The sequence below is a fragment of the Stenella coeruleoalba genome (genome assembly GCF_951394435.1).
Source record: "Stenella coeruleoalba genome assembly, chromosome: 1".
Classification (NCBI taxonomy): domain Eukaryota; kingdom Metazoa; phylum Chordata; class Mammalia; order Artiodactyla; family Delphinidae; genus Stenella; species Stenella coeruleoalba.
The window spans coordinates 172,755,098-172,778,419 of record NC_137169.1 but is presented as its reverse complement, the minus strand read 5'-3'; the positions used below and the strand labels follow the sequence as shown (position 1 = coordinate 172,778,419).

Sequence of the window (23,322 nt, the reverse complement as noted above, 5' to 3'; positions counted from 1 at the left end):
GGAAGACAATCCTAGACGGTAAACGTTCTTAAATATCTGCAAGGACCAGTCACGCCTGTTGACATTTTCCCATTGGAAAGGACAAATTCCTCAATTCAAACTTCTACTAGTCAAACTAGAAGAATCTAGCCCGTTTAGGATAAGAGGGGGAACTTCCATTATAGATAAGGGTATCCTTAGCAAAATTGTGAAGGGGGTCAGGCTTGGTTTTGGTGGCTTGAGTTCTTGTCTGTATCCCCTGAGACCGTCGTTTCCCCTGGAGCTTTCTCGGGATCTAAGTGTCTTCATGCTCTTTGTCTCTACTGCACCCTGAATCCCACCTCCATCTTCTTTAAAGTTTAGAAAAAGAAGGGAATAACAAATACTTTGGAACAACTGGACATTGGTGGGATGAGTAGAATATGGGCGAGGGTTGGCTACAGTTTTCAGGGTGTTTTTAAAAAAATACTGCTACCAAGTCTTTCCTAAAATGCTGAGGTGAAGCAGCATTTTTGAGGAGTTTAAGAGGAACTTGACATGTGCAAACTCCATAGAAATCAGCAAGTCCAAAAATTAGGTTCAAGTACATCATCAATAATTCATGAACCTCATCTTGCCCAGTGGAGTAAATTCTTGTTTGGAACACATCTGCCCAAGAGTGATGGAAGTGTTGGCATGGGGAGAGTGAGCTGAGAGAGTAAGGACACTGAAGCCAGAACTTCAAATCAATGGGAAATATTGTCTTAGTTTAAAAGTATTAAATTCAAGAATCATAATAATTGTCCAAATTCATCCTTTTGCAGAGACTGGCTTGAATCTGATCATGAGTGTGAAAGGGATTTGAAAGATGAAAATGTTATACCGTCCAAAGAAAAAGAACATTCCATCTGGGTGGGCTTATAGTTTTCTTTTAGTCTTTCCCATACAATGCTCCAAGAAATTTGGTTCTATTTTATAACTTAAGGGATTGGAAAGGAAATATGTCTGGGAAAAAAAGGAGGGGGATGGGAGTGCGTTGAAAGCAGGGGGAGGGGGTTGGTGATGAGGGAATAGCTCTGGGGCAGGCAGAGGCCAACTCTGTCTCATCCCAACAGCTCTTCCTCCTGTAAACGTCAGCCCCACCACATCCTGACCTTGTGAGGATCCTCACCTGCCCAGGATCTGCTCTGAGATTCCTTACCTTGCTCAGCCCTCCATGAGCAGGGTCCAAAGCCCTGGGGCTATCGGAAAGAAAGTAGCTAATCTAATAAAACCAATCATACTAATGAAGGAGTTTCCCCAACCTTCCCTCTTCAGAATAGAATCCACTGAGTTTTACCATAAGGAACGGGGGTGGGGGGTGGGGGGTGTAAATTAATTGCTGGGATTTAACTGGGAGATTTTAAAATTCCACCACACATGTACGAAACCAAACCCGGCATTAGGTTGATCGAAACCAAGAAACGCAGGCCCGCTCCCTGAAGGCCACACCACCTGTTACCTTCCACATGCTGCAGCTGCGAGGAAGGTGTGAGGCCCAGAGAGACTGCCCTCCTTCCTGAGGCTGGCCCCATGGTCTGATCAGGCTGTTGGCCTTGTGCCCTTTGTGTTACTCAGCAACCATGGGTGAAAGAATCCATTTAAATGGGTCACATTCAAGGTCATTAGACAAAAGACAACCTATGGACAAGGCCTAAAAAAATGTGGATAGTCTTCTGGTCTTGAAACCACCCTGATCTGTGGGAATTTTGAACTGTTCTCTTGGCCCATTTGGTTAATTTAAAGGCAAATAATAAGTATACCACATAGCTTGTACTTACATTTTACAAAATGCTTTCCCTCATGACTTCATTTGATACATTTTTTATTAAGCAGAAAATATATTGATGCTTTTACTGGTGTACAAATATTTTCACCTTAATAGTCTGTCAGGCAAGTTATTCTAAGATATTTGCTTTGCCTAGACACTTGCCTAAAATAACCATCACCACGAGGGCATGCCATACTAGCTGTGTGAGTCATTACTATGAAGATAATAATGCAACAATGCTGAAAATCTTCTGAATACAGTCCCCTAGGATAGAAGGGGTTAGGACAATGTTATGATTAAGTTCTTAGCAGACATGAAAAAAATGCAAATAAATTCAGTGCTTTAAACAAAAGATGTCATATTCTCAAACTCAGTTATGCTATGCCCTTTTCTTTAACTACTTGGTAGCTTCTTTGGGGCGCTGACCTCTTTTTTCTGTGGGTCATAGGACAGGCACTGCTTCAGCTCCATGTGCAAGTGGTTACAGTGAAGCTTACCCTCACCAGGCCCCACACAGTAAAGTCTTGAAAGTTATTTCCTTTTACCAGCTTCTTAAAGGATCGCCTGACATGGCTCAAAATGCGTATCTGTCACAGACTGGCTTTGTGACTTGGGCCAACTTCTCTGAATGTTCTTTCTCTCGCCTGGAGGGTACTGGACAAATTATCCTGAAATGCCTTTCCAGTGCTCACACCTGATGAGTCTGTGATTTCACCAAAGAAACTTAGATTCCTGGGGGAGCAACACTTCATATTGGGTCACTTGATAACTCCAGATTTTACTGATTTCTTCTCTGGTTTTTGTTTTGTTTTGTTTTCCCCTTTAAGGTATTTTTTTTATACAGCAAAATTAACACCTTCCTGTGACTGCTTTGTGCTAATGCTTTATGATGTCCATATATGAACAGACCCACATATGTACCCACACACACTGCTAAGGCTGCCTTGTTCTCTGGATGTTTCTAGGTATGTCTTGCCTCACCACGATGGCAAGGGATGAGTCATTTCATTCTTTTACACTTTAGAGCAATTCACACCTATCAGCCCAAACTAAAGAGCAGAAAGTCAACAAAAGAAAACAAACTCAATACTTAACTCCCAGAAAGGACTTAGTACCTGCTTTCAATGCAATCGTGAAGGAATGTGAGCTGATGTGAGATTTCAAATGAAAGAAAAAATCAAGTACCCTGGCTAAACTCAAGGAGCTAAATAACTGTTTAACTTGGTATAGTCCCATGGTTGATGTTGATCTTTCACTGGACCAGAAGTCGGAAGCCATCATTTGCTTTGCCATTTATCCACTTAGCATGTGACCAAAACAATCAGCTCCACAAGGCAAGGACCATGCTGCCTTGTCCATCTCTGGTTCACTAGCACCCAGCATAGTGCCTGGAATATAGCAGCTCAATAAATAATTGTTGAATGAATAAAACTGAGCAAGTCACTTAATCGCTCTATTCTTCCCTCAGTTTTCTCATTTACAAAATGGAAATAATAACTGCTCTACATATCTCATGAGATTGATAAAATGAACAGAGTTAGGATTTGAACATAAAAAGTACCATACAATGGCATTTTAATACTGGTATATCTATTAAATATGCGTGTTTATATAACAGGCCAATCAATGGCAAGTGGTTCAGCCTCCCCTATGCTTTTGTTTTTCTTTTTGGCATAAGTATGGCTAGTCCTTAATCCTCTCAGATGTATAAATGGATGTGCTTCCTCCAAATATCAGAAACCAAGAATTGATTAAAGTTCTTGAGTAAGTCTCAGGATGGGAAATAAATGAGTTTAGAATCCACCAAAAAAAAAAAAAAGAAAAAGAAAATAAACAAACGGGACCTAATGAAACTTAAAAGCTTTTGCACAGCAAAGAAAACCATAAACAAGACCAAAAGACAACCCTCAGAATGGGAGAAAATATTTGCAAACAAAGCAACTGACAAAGGATTAATCTCCAAAATTTACAAGCAGCTCATGCAGTTCAGTATCAGAAAAACAAACAACCCAATCCAAAAATGGGCAGAAGACTTAAATAGACAGTTCTCCAAAGAAGATATACAGATTGCCAACAAACACATGAAAGGATGCTCAACATCACTAATCATTAGAGAAATGCAAATCAAAACTACAATGAGATATCATCTCACACCGATCAGAATGGCCAAGATCAAAATATCTACAAATAAATGCTGGAGAGTGTGTGGAGAAAAGGGAATCCTCTTGCACTGCTGGTGGGAAATGTAAATTGATACAGCCACTATGGAGAACAGTATGGAGGTTCCTTAAAAATCTAAAAATAGAACTACCATACCACCCAGCAATCCCACTACTGGGCATATACCCTGAGAAAACCATAATTCAAAAAGAGTCACGTACCACAATGTTCACTGCAGCTCTATTTACAATAGCCAGGACATGGAAGCAACCTAAGTGTCCATTGACAGATGAATGGATAAAGAAGATGTGGCACATATATACAATGGAATATTACTCAGCCATAAAAAGAAATGAAATTGAGTTATTTGCAGTGAGGTGGATGGACCTACAGTCTGTCATACAGAGTCAAGTAAGTCAGAAAGAGAAAAACAAATACCGTATGCTAACACATATATATGGAATCTAAAAAAAAAAAAAAATGTTCTGAAGAACCTAGAGGCAGGATGGGAATAAAGACGCAGACCTACTAGAGAATGGACTTGAGGACATGGGGAGGGGGAAGGGTAAGCTGGGACGAAGTGAGAGAGTGGTATGGACATATATACACTACCAAACGTAAAGTAGATAGCTAGTGGGAAGCAGCCGCATAGCACAGGGAGATCAGCTCGGTGCTTTGTGACCACCTAGAGGGGTGGGGTAGGGAGGGTGGGAGGGAGACGCAAGAGGGAGGAGATATGGGGACATATGTATATGTATAACTGATTCACTTTGTTATAAAGTAGAAACTAACACACCATTGTAGAGCAGTTATACTCCAATAAAGATGTTAAAAAAAGAAAAAGAAAAAGGAAGAAGAAGGGGGAGAAGGAGGAGGAGAAGATTCTGAGTCATATGGTAAAACAGTAAAGAACAGCCCACTACCATGAGAAAATGATTTTGGCTTTAGATGTTTAATGACCATACAAAGGCAAGACACCATCTGGCATCTTCCAAATATTGTTCCCTAATAACAAATTTCACACTTGCTATTCTGGGATATGAGGGGAAATTAAAGAATAGCATTCTTGGACCCTGTATGCCTTTAATTAAATAATGCCCGTACCCAGCCTCCTCTTCCTGGCTGAATCAGCTATGTGATTGGTGTCCTTATGGAGGATGAGGTCACATCATGAAATACAGTCTCCTTGGAGATTGTAACAAACTGCCTGGTACCAAACCAACCAAGACACTTAGCCTATGACTGACATTTAATCAGGGTCTTGGGAAATTATACTGGACCACAGGGAATAGAGTACCAGAAAAGGTAAATGAAACATATAGAAAACTACCTAATGCTTTCAAAATTTGTTTCCTTTAATTACTTCCTTTATAAATCATTCCATAGATAAAGACAGCTATTTGCCAAATACTTTTCCAACAACATCTCATTTAATTCTCACAACCCTGCAACACAAACATTGTCATTCCTATTTTTTTCAGAGGAGTAACCTGAGACTAAAAGCGGTTAAATAAGGTTGGCAGGCTTTAGTCTTCTGACCTGAAGCCCCACCACACACCTTGCACTATGCCACACTGCTCACATTTGCTTCTAGTCTGGAAGCATGAGGTCATTGGAGAGAATATGCATTTTCCAGAAAGAAACTGGAAGTAGCTCTTCCATTGCAGTTGCAGTATTTTGGGCTGCCCTATTTAGTGTCTGGTCTGGAGGTCTTTAGAGAAGGTGTCCAATAGTTTGCTGACCAAACGCTTCTAGACAATGAGAGAAATGGCCTTTGGAACCACATCCTCCATGCTTGCAACTTTTTAAATTTGCTTATTTATTATGACCCTGACCTCCTACCACTCAGATGGAGAATAGGATCCAAAAGTCTGAGCCCCATGTTACCTGGACTTCATCCCCAGTGATCATTTCCCACGAGCCATAGTGTCCCTTCTCCTGTCGGAAGAATTGCACAGCTTCTAAAAAGGCTTGGACTTCAAATGTCGTCTGCTTCATGTAATCTAAAAGAAAGAGGCAAGGGCATTTAGCAAACAAAACCACTTTATTTTACATTTTTCCATGGTTCAGAGACCCAGCATTACCTGAATATTACAAGGGATAGAATTATGAGACACAAAAAAGTTAAGCGAGTACTGAATTCCAAATTCATTTGCAGGTGTATATCACATGACTTGCTCACTCTACCAGCTGATTAATTCTATCAGTTACTAGACATGCTGGTTATGACCAGAGCAAATCTATCCCCCTTTATCTCTCTTGTATTTCCCTCAGACACCCAGGCACTTAGTGGCTTTATGCCACCAACTATAACACCTCAGTAAGGCAGACTATTCCTCAAAGTGCCTCATGTACCCAAGGTATCCCCTCCCAGTTTCCCAAATAAAACTCCAATTTCTCTGTGACCTGATATCAACTGTCTGTCAAAAGGACATCAATATAATAGGCTGATTTATACAAATGAAGGATAATAATTGCTAACACATATAGCAAGATACTGTTCTTCTAAGCATGTTACATACTTCATTGAAACCTCACAGAAACCTCTGAGGTGAGTATTATCATCTCCAGCTTGTAGATGAGGAGACTATAGCACAGGAAGCACAGAAAGGTGAATTAATTGCCAAAGGTCATATACCAATAAGGGTACGAACTCGGATAGTTTGACCCAAGAGCCTGCTTCTAAGCACTACACTATACTACCTCACATACTGGTTTTTTGATTTGCCTTTCCAAACATATTGGATTTTAAAAGGTGTTGTATCTGAGAGGTAATATCCTACCACAAAGGAATGGATACCTAATGGTATAGGATTTTTTTTTTTTTTTTGCAGTACGCGGCCTCTCACTGTCATGGCCCCTCTCGTTGCGGAGCACAGGCTCCGGACGCGCAGGCTCAGCGGCCATGGCTCACGGGCCCAGCCGCTCCACGGCATGTGGGATCTTCCCAGCCCGGGGCACGAACCCACGTCCCCTGCATCGGCAGGCGGACTCTCAACCACTGTGCCACCAGGGAAGCCCGGTATAGGATTTTTAAGTGTGCTAAATGGCCTTCCTGGAATTCCACAAATCATACCGTGCATGCAAATATCTTCATTTCTGCAATGGACTGAATGCTTGTGTCTCCTAAAATTCATATGTTGAAACCCTAATCCCCAATGTAATGATATTTGGAGATGGAGGCTTTGGGAGGTAATTAGGTCATGAAGGTACGGCCCTCACGTTGGACTTAAGCCCTTATAAGAAAAGGCTCGCTCTCTTGCTCTCTCTCTCTCCTCCCTCTCTGTCTCTGTCCAGACACTGGATCTGCCACTGCCTTGATCTTGGACTTCCAAGACTATGGTATTTTTGTTAGAGCAGCCCGAACTGACCAAGAGAATTTTCATCACATAAAACTAGCTCATGGAGGATACAGTGATAACCGAATTATAGAAATATTAGCAGGAAAGTGAATTTTAGAAATAATCTAATCTAACAATAAAGAAATCAAATCTTAGAAAATGGAAATAAAGTAGGCAAAGTGAAATGACTGAAAGGGTCAAGTCTCCTGCCTCCTGCTTCTCCCCCAGTAGGACACAAAGTTCTCTTGCTAATAGCATATGATCTGTATTAATAGGGCAATATTAGATAGGTCAGTTGAAGGCAACTGATTCACTGGGGGGGGGACCTTCAGAGCTTTAAGCCAGTGGGATTGCTCAGTCAAGGACTCAATGGTTGATTCGGGGACTGAGCAGAACTAAAATAGGATCAATCTGCTCTAAAAGGGGACAATCAATTCATGGATTGTAGATGACTCTTTTGAGATTGGCTTACTAGGTCATAAACCTCAGGAACTTGGAAAAGAGAAAATACAAGGAATAGCCTCTATATGAGTACAAGCAGGGCTTCCCTGGTGGCGCAGTGGTTGAGAGTCCGCCTGCTGATGCAGGGGACACGGGTTCGTGCCCCGGTCCGGGAATATCCCACATGCCGCGGAGCGGCTGGGCCCGTGAGCCGTGGCCGCTGGGCCTGCGCGTCCGGTGCCTGCGCGTCCGGAGCCTGTGCTCCGCAACGGGAGAGGCCGCGGCAGTGAGAGGCCTGTGTACCACACAAAAAAAAATCTGAATCAGAAAAAGGGCATGTCCCAAGAATCAGGTTTTCAAATTGAAGTGTTTTCTTCCTTGCCATTTATTTATTTATTTATTTGGTTTGGCAATTGATTTAGTGTTTAATCTTAGAGGTTTGGAAAACACAAGTTAAGGTCTTGGTATAAAATTGACAACAAGGGGGCTGTGATACGGGGCTCAGTACACTGGGAGGAACTATACCAACTGAGATGGAAACTGTAATTACTACATTGAGATTCAAAACTGACTCATGTGCTCTTATTTTTAACAGCTGTTTTCATTTCCAGCCTAAGGAAACAAAGAGATGGAAGAAAATGTGGGACTTAGATGGAGTGAGTATTGCCAGACCCATGAGCCTGGGAATGAGGTTTAAGTTCTTCAAGTCCTTACAAGAAGCATCAATTTACTTCTTTCTCCCCTAGCTGACCTCAGTAACCGGAGGAGGTATCTGAAATCATGGCCATACCATCTATATCTATATACATATATATGTAAAGAAAACTATGACACTCCCCCTGATGGCTGCTTTTTCAAAGACCTTTGGAGAAAATAACTGAAGAAATGAGATTTGGAGGCAATGATGTGGGAGCCAGAGAGAAGTCAAGGAAGAAGTGGAAGAGCTAGAATGCAGCAGTGGTGCGGGATGAGGCATGTTAATATAGGCAGAGAAGAAAATTATTAGCAATCAAATGGACCACAAAGGAAATTATAGTCATTGAACAGCAGTAATGAAGTTTAAAAAAATAAGGGCATGAATCTCCATTCTGGACTCTACCATTAAGCCAGACTTACACTGGATTTTAACTACTCTTTTTCCTTATGGTAAAAAGGACCTAATCACTGATTTCATCATTAGATTTTTAGATTATAAACGGATTAAAGTAATTTATATAAAACTTTTAGAACACTATCTGTCACGTAATAAGTTGCTTTCTGGATATTGGTTCTCATGATTATAAACAAAGTCCAATAGAAACTGCCAGATCATTAAGGAAATAAAGACAAAGGTTTGCTTTGTAAAGGACAGAACTACAATGCAATGCTCATATGATCTTCACTTCTTCTAAGCTGTTTGCCAAGGCATTGCTGAACTCCGCCAGAATGTACAGGTGTTTGAAAGAAACCAGATTTTCAGTTATTTAATCTACTTCCTGCCACAGATCCCATGGGAACAAATTCTGGGCTCATAATCACCCATGCTCCTGCCAACAAGAACTTGAGAGTTAGTTCCATGGCCCCCAGAATCAACAATGGGTTTTGGTCTTTCGGCCCTCTCCTGCAAGCTGACTTAGAAAAATGGCAGGCATCAGCTCAGACTCTACTTTTCCAACGTGCTGTAGTCATGAGGATGCTCAAGGAGACAGACGTGCTGGGGAGAACTCAGGCATCATTAAATCCAGCTCCTTCAATTTACGGATGAGGAAACTGGAAGAAGAAATGGTTAATTTCTTAGCTGAAGGTCACACAGCTGGTCAGAATCAGAGCCAAGAGTTGAAAAAGTGGCTCTGGCATGTCATAAGCAGCCTTGGCATTCATGCTTACTTAAATCATAGACTATGAGAGTTAGAACTGATCTCAAAGGTCACCCACCCCAAGCTCTTTTCAATGCTGGGAGACTTCAGAATCCCTGAGACACTCGTCCAGCCTTAGCTTGAATATTTCCAGTGACAGGAGGCTCACAATTTAATGAAATAGTCTTTTTTGTCACTGAACTGCTGTAATTATTCGAAAAATTTTCCTTCTGTTGAGCCAAAATCTGTTTCCATGAACTCTCATTAATCCTGCTTCTGCCTTTCAGAGCAAAATAGACAAGTTTACTCTTCTTCCATATGGTAACTAAAAGATAGCTGAGTCTCCTTATCTTCCTGCAATCATTCTTTAAACAATATAGTTTGGGAATTTTTAAAAACTTGGCCCTCCTCTTTCCTTCCTTCCCTTAGTGACCAATTTGAATCTGTCAATATCTTTCTTAAATTTGGACCTAGACTGAATACAACACAAAGAGTATTGTCTAACTAGTGCAAATATTGTAAAGTAGAAAGATTACTTTCCTTTTTCTGGTCCCTAACCTCTTTTTTAATCAACCATAGCAACCTGTTGGCTCATACATTTCCTGTAATCCAATAAAATCCCTACAACTTTTTCGTAAAAAACCCTTGTCAATCTAAGCCTTTTCTAACCTATACTTCTGCTTTTGATTTTGAAGTGCAGGCTTTAACATTACCCCTGTTAAAGTACAACTTACCGTGATCAGTTCAGTGCCCTAGAGCCTGCCAAAATCATTAAAAAATTGTAATTCTGTCCCCAGACTCCCTTTTTTACCTCGGTATCATACGAAAACTTGGTGGGCTTAACCTTCTGTGTTTCTATCCAACTCACTGACAAAAACATTCATCAGATCAAAGGTGAGGACAGAGCCCTGGGAAACTCTAAACATTTTAGGAGACATGTGGGAGACACATCTTGGCCATTCACTCAACAATCACATCCTCGGGACCAAGACATGTCTATTTTCCTTAGTCCCTCCCTAGTTCTCATCTGTGCAGCTGCATGGAAAACTCATATTTGGGAGACATGATTAAGGACTTTTGCAAGGGAAGGAAAGCTTCTCTAGGCCCCTTGGGGACAATTATTCAGGGGGCCAGCCAGAGAGAAATCGGTTTTGTTTTTTTTCCACTTATACGGATTTACTGCATGTCTGAGTCAACTGAAACGCCAAAGCTCCAAGGCCTATGTAGTCATCCTGGATTTTAACTCTGGCTGCTGTGTCGGGACTCCCTGACTCGGGCTGGGTTTGGAAGCTGCCTTGTTATTTTATTTTATTGGTAAACGGTGCCAAGCCATGTTAGCTGATCTGCCTGGTGATTTGTGAAAGTTATGTAACAGCATTACTCACTACACTGCTATGGGGTTCATCTCACTAATGTATGCTTCCAAACTGTCTTCAGCTTCAGGTCATATGTCGTCTTTTTTTTAGGAGACCTGCAGCAAGGCTGTTTGTCCTAGTTTCTCTTCCAGAGCACAGAAAAAGCCCTGGGGAAAGTAACCAACACTTACTGAATACTATCATGGAGTATGAACCATAAGAGATGTTTATACACACTATCTCATATAATCCTTCCAACAATCCCATTAGGTAGGAATTCATATTCCCACTTTAAGGCTGACAAAGAAACTGAGTTTCAGAAAGGTTAACTAATCCGTTTAAGCTAGTATATGGACAAGCAAGGCCTATTTGCTTCCAATGTCCTGTCATGACACTCTATGGTTTTATTTTTTTAACTTTTTATTTTGAGATAATCGTAGATTCACATTTTTATAAGAAATAATACAGAGATATCCAATATATCCTCACCCAGTTTTCCCTAATGGAAATATCTTGCAAAAGCTATAGTACAATATCACAAGCAGGAAATTGACAGATTCAATCTAGCCACCTTATTCAGATTTCATCAGTTTTACATGCACAGGTGGTGTGTGTGTGTGTGTGTGTGTGTGTGTGTGTGTGTGTGTGTGTGTGTTGTGGTTTAACTTTAAAATTTTTTTATTTTTTTATATCTTTATTGGAATATAACTGCTTTACAATGTGGTGTTAGTTTCTGCTGTACAACAAAGTGAATCAGCTATATGTATACATATATCCCCATATCCCTCCCTCTTGAGCCTCCCTCCCACCCTCCCTATGCCACCCCTCTAGGTCGCCACAAAGCACCGAGCTGATCTCCCTGTGCTATGCAGCAGCTTCCCACTAGCCATCCATTTTATAAAGTTATTTTAAATTTTATTTCCTTCTCAAAGTTTAGAATCATATAATTCTAGAATTTGACTATATCACAGGGATCATTTAGTCCAAACCACTCATTTAATTAGTGAGCAGATTGAGGGCAAGATAGAATGTGATATGCATTATTAAAAACAAAACAAAAGAAAAAACCCTCTCATTGGAATTAAAAATGAATGATGTCTGTTCTAATGAAATGGTAATAAAAGTTTTTATTTTTATTAAAAAACTTATTTATTCATGACCAACTTAAGCAAATATTTATTACCAAATTGTAAATAATAACTCTTATGAGAACTAGCCCCAGGTTTACTTAGAAGTCCCTGAATAGTATTCTGTAAACTGCCAGACGAAAATATTCATCTACTGGCCAAACCATGTCTGTGTTAGTGAGCACAGACCCACCAGGAAGAGAAGAGGAATAAGCCAAGAAAGAATGTACACCTCCTGAAGATCCAGGGACCCCAGAATGAATTATAATGGTGTTACTCTAGTTGAACATACAAAGATACGAGAACTCACTCTGAGGATATAAAAGACTTCTTAAATAAATGGAAAAAAGGTGTTTCTATTGTTTTGATAGAATGTTTTAACCATGCAGAAAAACTGTATGCCTCATATAGCTAAAAGTGGTATATCTCATGAATTTTTGACTTGTCAATAAATATTAAAAGGCTGTTTGTTAACCAGAAAATGAAGTGGGAATTACTAAAACAAGTGAAGACAAACTAACCTCATTTCCTTTAAATAAATTACATTGGTAGGGCTTCCCTGGTGGCGCAGTGGTTGAGAGTCCGCCTGCCGAGCAGGGGACACGGGTTCGTGCCCCGGTCCGGGAAGATCCCACATGCCGCGGGGCGGCTGGGCCCGTGAGCCATGGCCGCTGGGCCTGCGCGCCCGGAGCCTGTGCTCCGCAACGGGAGAGGCCACAGCAGTGAGAGGCCCGCATACCGCAAAACAAAACAAAACAAAACAAACAAAAAACGAATTACATTGGTAGAATAGCTACCATTGACTTTGGAGACATCCTGTATCTAGATTTTAGCAAGACAAATACTAGAGTTGTGCATAATTTTGACTGACACACTGAAGAAATTTAGATTAGTTGATAATGCAAACAAACATAATGAAGTAGGTAAACAGCCTAAATGATGGGTGCTGGTTAAAGGGCTGATGTTACTGACATCTTAGAGGAAAACATTTTCAATTACTTGGAAAAGGTAATATATAGACAGACAGACAGATAGAGATAGATAGGTAACCAGGATTTCACTTAACTGTGAGCTCAGTACAAGTCAGTGGTGTGATACAGTCGTACATAAAGCACGTGAGGTTGGGCCACAGGAATGTGGAATATACCAAAGACAATGATGGTTATAGATAGATTCTGAGATAGACCACTCTGAGCTTATCATTATATACTCCCAGCTCATGCTGAGCAACAGAATATTTTACAAAAATTTAAAAATAAAGAAAAAAAGGTGGAGTATTCTGAAGAAGACCAAGTAAATGAGGAATCTCACAGCCTTGGAAAGAAAAAACCTAGAGGGAAGAATTCTTTATCTGTGTGAAGATCTGCAATGTAAAATAGGACTGGATTTGTTCCTTGTAGATTCCAGATACTAGAGTCAGGATAGCATGGTCCAAAGGAGAGTGTGGCAGATTTTGACTCAATATTTTCACTCAAAATTTCTAACATTTAGATTTATCTTAGAGTGAAATAGGCTCCAATAAGTTGTCAAAAGTTCCCCTGCAAGAGGAAGTGCTCCATCAGGGCTGAGTTACCTTGTAGAAGGTGTACGGACTTGCTTAAATCTCTCTATTATACACTATCATGACATTGTGTACCTCCTCACCATAGTACTTAGAACAATTATAATTTCATAGTTGTTAGTATAATCATTTTAATATGCCTTTTCCCTAGACTGTAAGCTCTAGGGAGACAGGAGACTGCTGTTCGCATTCATCACTGCATCCTCAATCCCTGGTCTAGTGTCTGGCACAAAAGATAGAAAGAAAAAGAGGGAAAAGAAATGAGGGAAGGAAGGAGGAAAGAAAGAGAGGAAGGGAAAAAGGGAGGAAGGGAGGGATTCAAATACTAGAGAGAGGGCTGGATTAAATCTCCTTATAAATTTCCTTCTAAACTGAGATTAACAAAACCCAGGCATGGCGAATGAATCACATTCTCTTCATGAGTCTTTTCCCTACTGTTGTAAAGAATTTCTGAAGGAAATGGATGTCCTCATCCCAATGCTTCTCAGACTTTGGCGAGCATCAGAATCCCCTGCAGGGCTTGCCGAAGCAGACTGTTGGGCCCCACCCCAGCATCTCTGATTCAGCAGGTCTGAACTAGCGCCCAAGAATGTGCATTTCTAACAAGCTCTCCAAGTGATTCTGCTGCAGGTGGTTTACAGACCAGATTTTGAGAAAACAAATTACAGAGAAGAAAGAGATACAGTAGAAGACCGTGGCTGTTGAATGCTTAGGGTCTTAATGAGGGCTTTCCCTCATTATCAGGTTAAGAAATGTCCCCTCTGCCAACTGCTCACCTATTTAACACAAATGAACCCTTCTGCTTACTCAAAGTGATGTATAAAAATAGTACTATGACGAAGATTTATCAGCGGTATGTGGATAAGGAGCCACTTTAGGCAGGTTCAAAAGGACATCATCTCATGCAACTAGAACTCTACCTGTGGAAGGGAACTCCCACTCACTTCAGAGGCAATCATCATTGTCTGGACATAAATCCTCAGATGCAACCCTAGTTAAACCTCATCTTCCCTTTTTTGGTACTCAGTGGATATGTGGACTATATCTTCTGTGGCAGCCTTCTTTTCTTCAGAATATATTATCTCACTTTCTTTATCTTAATTTTTTTCAAAGTCTCAAAGAGATAGAAATGACCTATGCTCTCATCTCTTCCAAAGGTAAGGATAGTGTAATTGAACTCCTGGTAAGGAAGGAGGAAAGAGTTTATTCTTTCCAAATATCGTGAAGATACTCTGTGCCCTGAAGCTAGGTTCATGGAATATGTCTTCCGTGGCCCTGAAAGAATTTGTCTATCACCCTATGTATCTAAGATACCTGGGCAGAGTCAGGCCAAGAGAACAATGACACAATCAGTCATTTCCTATCTGCCCAGGACAAACATATATGGCTTTACATGGGTGAGATTTATATTCTAAGACAGTGAGTGCAGAACTGTTTCCCAATCCTCTAATAACTATTTGTGGAGATGATGCTGAAATGCCTCAGGAGGAAAAAGTAATTACACCCAAAAACCTAAGCAAAACAAATGAAGACTATCTAATTTACTCTTTAAAATGTGAATTTTTAAAGAGTTCCCTATGTAATGTTTATAGGTCGTTGTGGCAGTGCCCACACTCGGGTAATCTTTCAGCTCAGACCATGGAAACTGGGTCAGGTGCCTCCCACTGAAATTGTGGGGAGTTGTGTGGCTTACTCCCTGCAGGCAAAAACTTAACCACACAACCTGGACATAATTTAAAGCAAGCCTGAGTGTTCAAATGCATAGGGAAGATGCTCCTCTAGCCACAGACTTGTCTTCCATTTTTGATGACACTGTCTCTTATTCCTGGAAATAACTGTTTGCACATGGGTCTTGGTATAATTTGTCACTGCAGAACACAAAAATATTAGGGAAATTCTTCCTGGCTGATTCTCTGGATGACCTTAATATTGTGAGTTCAGAACACCTTGCCTAGTCTGTGGAAGCATGCTTCCACAAGTAAAGGAAGAGGTTTACATTAGGGAACAAGTCACTGGTGCTAACTGGCCTCACTTCACCATATCCTAGCCTGACACACCCACAGAGTGTCCTGCTGTCTGATGATGTATCTGGGGATTTCTCACTCATCATCATCATTTATCATCACCAGTGATTAATAATAGCATTCGCCTTGCACTTGTCAGAAGATTTTACAGTTTACATCTCATTTGATTCTCACAGCAATCTCATGATACAGGTAAGCCAGATGTAATCATTCCCAGGTAGAAAATAGAAAGAAGTGAAAATCAAAGAAGTTTAAGTCATTACCCAAGGTCAGATGAATACATAACTCCTTTTATCAGGTCATCAAATGAAAGTTAAAATAATCGGCAGAAAGAAAATTTCTACTCCCATACAGACTCAATATCAAAAAGGACCTAACCTTACTTAAAACTTCTAACTACAACAGAAGTTGTAACTACTTTTATCTAGGATAAAATATCTTAGTTTCCTATATTATTTATAACAGTTTTCCAAAGACCTAAAAAATTAAGTTGACCCATGCTCCATTCCCTTCCTAAGTAGGTACGGCAGCCACAGACTCCTGGAACCCATTATCCTGCCCTGATTAAGAAAGTGAGCCTAGTTAATCCACGGCCTCCTCCTTAGGTTTGGGGGGTCACTATATAGTTTAGTCCTCAGATTCTTAGGGACCAGATCACTTTATAAAAACTAGGAACTTCATGGGCTTCCCTGGTGGCACAGTGGTTGAGAGTCTGCCTGCCGATGCAGGGGACACGGGTTTGTGCTCCGGTCCAGGAAGATCCCACAGGCCGCGGAGCGGCTGGGCCCGTGAGCCATGGCCGCTGAACCTGCACGTCCCGAGCCTGTGCTCCTTAAAGGGAGAGGCCACAGCAGTGAGAGGCCCGCGTACCGCAAAAACCAAATAAACAAACTAGGAACTTCAGCAGTCATGTACCAATAAAAACAGTGTCCACATTCCTGACCTATTACAAGAAGGGGCAGTGCTGCCAACAGAGTTCTTTTTAATTTCTGGGTTAGCTGAGCCTATTATATGTACCAATTTTGCAAAATTGTTTTAAGCCAAAAGACACTTTGAAAGCATCTTGCTATTGGGGAGGTTGAAGGCCTATGACTCTACAGCAGCATATACTGTGCCACTAAATGATCCACTGAATGTGCTTTATAGGGTTAGTATGTGTTTTATCATGAAAACTCTTAAGCATTCACAATGATTTTCAGTAAAGTCCAAGGAGCATCTTGTTTAATAAGTTGGTTAACAACAAGTTTAAGCAAAACATGATCGGATTACTGAACGGAATATTACGCAGTCACTAAAATAACAATTATGATGACTTAAACTGTGGAAAAGCAGTTTGGGGAAATTTTTCATTGCAAAATCCAGGTTATAAAAATTACACATACATCCTGATCAAACAATGTAAAATATGTACCCATAGGAGCCTTGACTGGGAGGGAATGCATAGGAAATGGGAAATGAGTTATGGGGACTTTGTATTTGTGACTCAAACTTTATGAAATGTATTGTGATCCTTAGGAAGATTCGTGATGACCTAATGACTTTTTTTGTTTTGTTTTGTTTTGTTTTCTTTTACCAATCCTCTCATGACCATGAACAACATTTGCCCCTCCAGAGTCAAAACAGTCCCGTGGCGGTTTGTCTCTTAAATCCTCAGAGCACCAGCAGTTGCCACATCGTGGCACGTTCCATGATCCCAAACATTCAGGGTCCGTAATGAAGGGTTTGTCAATTAACTGATGTGAGTGGAACAGCCTTTCTCTCCCTCAGGACAGGTGGGACCCAAGCCTGGTTCCCCACGCAGTCCATCAAGCAGTTTCCAGTGTGATTTCAACTGAAGAGGTCATGCGTTTTGTCCTCTCCTTAACCATATTGTTTAGTGTGGTTCACTCAGAATAGGTCTCTGCTGACTCCTTCAAGTGTTTCTCTTCACAAATGGAGGGCAAACCCTTACATCTTGGAGCCCTTTGAGCTTGTCACAAATATCCTTTGAAGTATTCCTATCCTCAGCTTACCATGAAAATTGAACAGGGTCACAGGATGACATCATGTCCTTGAGCACGAGGATGGTCGTATTCATCACTGTATCCTAAGGCCATAGCACAGTGCCTGGCACCAAATATTCTTTTGAATAGACCAATGAACAAAGAAATGAATGACTCAATAATTCAGAGGCAGCATAGAATAGTGCGGACAACCGTCTACAGGGAATAAAAACTGGGTGCTATTTCTACTTCTGCCACTTCGGCTGTGGGACTTGAGTTACTTTGCTACTTTGGGCCTAATTCATCTCGCTTGAAATGAGAGGCTGTCAGGTCTCCGTTTTCGGCTATGAAATAGTGTAATCCTATGATAAACTGCAAGTACAGTTAGTTTATCCATACCTGGCTAGTACTTTCCATGACAGTGTTCCAACTTGGGGATATAAAGTTCCAGCTGCAGGATCACTTCATCCTTTACTTCACACTAAACTTTCTCTCTCTCTCGCAAATAATGTGTCTTTCTCTGAGCTGCAGAAAGTAATCAGTGTGGCTATTAGAAAATATTAACTTACAGATGTGGCTTTCATTACATATTCTATTGGCTAGCGCTGATCTAAATTTCTTGGCCCTCCCCTTTCCCCTTTCATTAACCTAAATAACAGTTCAGTTTGTGGTTATTATCACTGGGCTCCCCACCTGGGCTATTTAATTAATTATGCTAATAAAATGGTGAAAATACTTGTTTGCCATTTCATGGTCTATGACAAGATTATAGTAAAACTGATTTGTCTTATGTAGAATATTGAATCATTGACTTAAGTCATATGGGCTTGGTCTCTAAAATACCCTTATTTTTTCTTGAAAAAGTAGAATCTGCCTGATATCTTAACTTTTAACAAAAGCATCTTGATTTACAAAATCTTCCAGTTCTCCAGGAACACCATCATATTAGTTTGGATGTTTATTTAAGCGTAAACTATAAGATCATTAAAAGACTCTAACTCAGCCAGAAACTTCTCTTTTATAAAATGCTGCAGAACAGATTATATCCTTTATCCAAATCAGAACTATCAGGTGGGATATAGGTCGGTTCTCAATTATCTTTGTTGACTAAGGAAAGCGATGACAATGATAATTCTTTAAACTTTGTTTGCTTCTGTTTTTTTTTTTTTTTTTTGCGGTACGCGGGCCTCTCACTGCTGTGGCCTCTCCCGTTGCGGAGCACAGGCTCCGGACGCGCAGGCTCAGCGGCCATGGCTCACGGGCCCAGCCGCTCCGCGGCATGTGGGATCTTCCCGGACCGGGGCACGAGCCCGTGTCCCCTACATCGGCAGGCGGACTCTCAACCACTGCGCCACCAGGGAAGCCCTGCTTCTGTATTTTGTGTCTACATTTTAATTCAGAAGAGTCTGATGTCCCAGTGATTCACCCTCTATTAAAACAAAGAACAAAGTTGCCTGATGGGGAACCAATTTGTGCTCGGCTCTTCCTCCTTCCTTACTTTAAGTGATGGCGTCTGAGACCGATGCTGGTTGAAACGACTCCCTTCCTTTTCCTTCTCTTTTTTGCTCCTTCTCCAGCTCCACCACCCCTACATGTGCACTCACATGTATGCACACATGTGTACACACACCCAGAAACAAATCTTTCCCTGGGCTGCGTGAAGTAATCAATACTGGCTCTAAAGGCTTCCCCCAGGATAACAGAAGGGAAAGTGGGAGGGCAGACTCTAGACCAGCGCTGCCCGGTAGAAATATAATGAAAGCCACCTACGCGATTTTAAATTTTATAGTAGCCACATCATAATAGTAAAAAGAAAGTTAAGATTAATAATATATTTTATTTAAACCAATATATCCAAAATATGTAAGCAATATAAAAATTATTAATGAGATAGTTTACATTCTTTCTTTTTTTTTTTTTTACTAAGTTTTCGAAATCTGGTGAGTGTTTTACACTTTCAGCACATTTCATCTCGGACTATCCACGTTTCAAGTGATCAGTAGCCACAGGCGGCCAGTGGCCACCATGTTAGACTGCACAGCTCTGAATGTTCATGGTTTAAGTTCTATTGTTTATCTGAGTGGGGGCAGAGGAAGGAGACAATAAAAGAGGGCACGCCACTGCACGCCTGAACGGTATTCAAGCAGCATGATTGCAAAGGAGATGTATTCAGATGTATTCCTACTCTAAATCAATAAACAAGGAAGAAACCTGACTTTATCTCTAATTCATTGTTACACACATAGCACAGTTCATCTACTAGAATAACCCTAGGAGTACAATAATGCACGAAAATAAGAAAGAAGATGACTTGCAACAAGTCCTTATATGGATTAAGGTTAGAGTTGAAGACCCTTGACAATTACATCTCACTCATAAGCCCTGCCCCATGGGCAGTGAGGAATCCTTACGGCTTTAACTTTGAGGGCTCTCTAACAACAATGCCGTATCATAATAGTTCTGCTTAGTGTGGCTAACCACCAACGGACATATTAGATGAGATCATTTCCAAACAGGATACAGCCTTACAACAATCTGCTATATTTGTAGCAGCAAATTGTTCACCCCTCTCTTATGTTCCACCGAAAAGAAAAAAAACAGCTAAAATGCTTGATGGATTTAGGTGCCTCCTGTTCCTACTGTAGACAATCTCAGTAGTTGCTATAGACTTGAAATACATGATGTAATCAACTCATTCCATGGAACTATTTGGAAGAATTGGCCTGATGATCTAATTCTCTTATGGTAAAACAGAGAAAGAGGAAATAAAAAGAAAACCTCAATCCCTGCGTTGGAAGTATCAAAGCTTCTGAATGCATGAGAGAAAGAGAGAGAGAGAACGTGCACGCACATCTCTTACCTTGATGTGTTAGTTATAAGCAAATACCTCTTGAGTATTCACAGCTCTTAATGGTATTTTTACCACTAAGGAAGACATGATGGAATCATAGAACTAGAATGGACTTTTAATGTCTAGTTCATTTCTCTACGAGTAGGGTAGCATTTATTTATTTAATAACTGAAATACCACATAAATTATTCCAGATCTATGATCATTATTCATAATAGTAAAAGCTAATACTTATTAAGTAGTACCTTCCATGTGTGGGTTTACAAATCAAAATTAATCAAGTTTAAGTCATTCAGAAGACATTCTCTCAGTCTTACCATACATCAAATTTTAGAACACAAGAGTTCTCGTTCTCAGGCAGTTCTCCCTTGTGGGGGACCTACATTTCTCATGTTACAATTGAGAACATTTCTGCAAGTAGCATCTTCAATGGAGTTAGAAACACCATTGGAAAATCATTATTGTGTCTTCCCAGACCTTTTCTTTCAAGCTGAGTAATACAAGTATCTCTAAGATTCCTTACAGTTTTTATTTTTCAACCCCGTACTTGCAGTTTTGAATCTCCTCTGATAGCACTCTACAACTCCGCATTTCTTAAGTTTTAGGCTGGACGTAGTTCTTCCTATTTAACTTAATATTAACATAACCTTATTTAATATAACCTTATTTTATACTGCAGCCTGCCCTGACCCCTTCACTTCCAGCATCCTTAAACCCCCTTAATCTCCCCTACTATTTTTCCATAGCACTTATTACCTTTTATCATATTTCATAATTTGCTCATTTACTAAATTTATGGTTTATTTGCTGTCTCCCCCATCGGCCCCTAACTAGAATATAAGTGCACAAGAACAGGGATCTTTGTTTTGCTCATTGCTGTACCCTGAGTTCCTAGAATAGTCCCTGGCACGTAGTATATGCTCAATAAATATAGACCTGATCAATGTAAATTCACACAGTTTCTAATTAAGTTAATGTATAAGTATTCATCTAGACACATGTTTCTAGCTGAATCGTAAGTATATCGGGCAAGACACAATTAAATGTCTAAATTTAAAATAAATGTTTATTTTATTACAATAGAGAAGAAAACTGGGTTATACTGGAAGTATTCATTCTTTAAAAAGTTTGTTACTCTTCAGTAGCAAGGATTGGGAGCACTGATTATTTCTGTTTTATTCCCATATATTTCTAATTATGAACACTAAGTCCACAAATCTAGAATATTCAGAGTTATGTTCACTCACTTCTCAATTTAAATATAGGTATCAAATATTAAATCTATTTTAGGCTCCTAACACCTTTACCTGTATTATTAAGTTAGACCTCATAATTTTAGATTAAAAAATATTGTGCCTACATGCTATCTGGAGAAAACAGACCCAACTTCCATCTTTTAAACAGCAATTTTATTGATGTGGGTTTATTTTTGATCCCCATTTTATCCCCAATGCTTATTATGGTGCCTAAAATATAGTAGGGGGAAATCTTAAATTATTATTATTTTTTTGTAAAAAATGAAAAATAATTCTGGCAAACTAGGAAAAATTTGGCGAAAGACATTTGGGGGAAAAGCAACAAATATGGTGTATTCTAAAAAATTTTAAAATAGGGAAAAAGTGATAACTGATTGATGTAGAACTGAGAAAAATCATATTTCAGCCAGATTCATTGCACCTATGGCCTAATCCCTATCATATATTCACTCACTCACCAAACACTGGTTGAACATGTTCTATGTATGAGTCACTGTGAAGAATTCTCTGAATAGAAGGGAAAAAGATTTGGTTCATAGGCATGAAGTTTAGTGTAGGAAATAACGATAAATCCACCATCTCTTCACCATTGTATCCCCAGCACCCCAAACAACCACAGGGCAGATGTTCAATTTGGTAAAAGTGGTACAAAGAATGGCTAATTATCCATAAGACAATAAAGGGTGTAATAAATGCTATCAGAGAGAGCAAAGGGCCACGGGAGTTAAGAAGGGAAAGGAGTCTCTGGTTTGGGATGGGAACGTTTTCCTGGAACAGGGAGCCAAGTGGACAAGGATAGGTTGAATTGCGGCAGATTGCGGGTGTTCAAGGCAAACGGAGGGGCATGATCCAAAGCAAAAAGGCAAACCACACAGAGCACACATGAGCTGTCCTCACCAAACAGCATTTCCTGTTTTCAAATATCTGAGCTACGAAATCTTCAAACCTACCTGCAGAAAGGGTTTTTAATTTATATTAAGTGCAGATATAAAATTATGTGTATGAGGCACCGTGCAAAGGACTGAGGACAGAGACTGGCACTTGTGGCTTCTCTACAGCTGCTAGTAGCTTTCCTTCCTCTCCTTCACTCAGTGTCCTAACTGCAGCCTTGAGCTTACTTGGCAGGAAAAGCACACATTACAGGCATACCTTGGAGATACTGCAGTTCGGTTCCAGACCGCTACAATAAAGCAAATATCCCAATAAAGGGAGTCCCATGAATTTTTTGGTTTCCCAGTGCATATAAAAGTTATGTTTACATTATACTGTAGTCTATTAAGTGTGCAGTAACATTATGTCTAAAAAACAATGTATATACCTTGATTAAAAAATATCTTATTGCTAAGAAATCCTAACCATCATCTGAGCCTTCAGTGAGTCATAATCTTTTTGCAATAGTAACAACAAAGATCATTGATCACAGATCACCATAACAATACTAATAATTAAAAAGCTTGAAATATTGCAAGACTTGCCCAAATGTGACACAGAGACATGAAGTGAGCAAATGCTGCTGGAAAAATGGCGCCAACAGACTTGCTTGATGAGGAATAGCCACAAGCCTTCTATGTGTAAAAAATGCAGTGTGTGCAAAGTGCAATAAAGCAAAAGCACAACCAAA

At 40.2% G+C, this 23,322-nt stretch overlaps 1 protein-coding gene across 2 annotated transcripts in view; it reads right to left on the bottom strand.

Moving 5' to 3' along the window:
• The window catches only part of NIBAN1 (niban apoptosis regulator 1), a 236,244-nt gene that overhangs the window by 25,439 nt on the left and 187,483 nt on the right, over nt 1-23,322 (bottom strand). For both annotated transcript variants that reach the window (XM_079935300.1, XM_079935299.1), the window contains exon 6: nt 5,816-5,931. In XM_079935300.1, coding sequence (XP_079791426.1) covers nt 5,816-5,926 — 111 coding nt within the window. In that variant the 5' untranslated portion in view covers nt 5,927-5,931. The remainder of the gene's footprint in view (nt 1-5,815; nt 5,932-23,322) is intronic.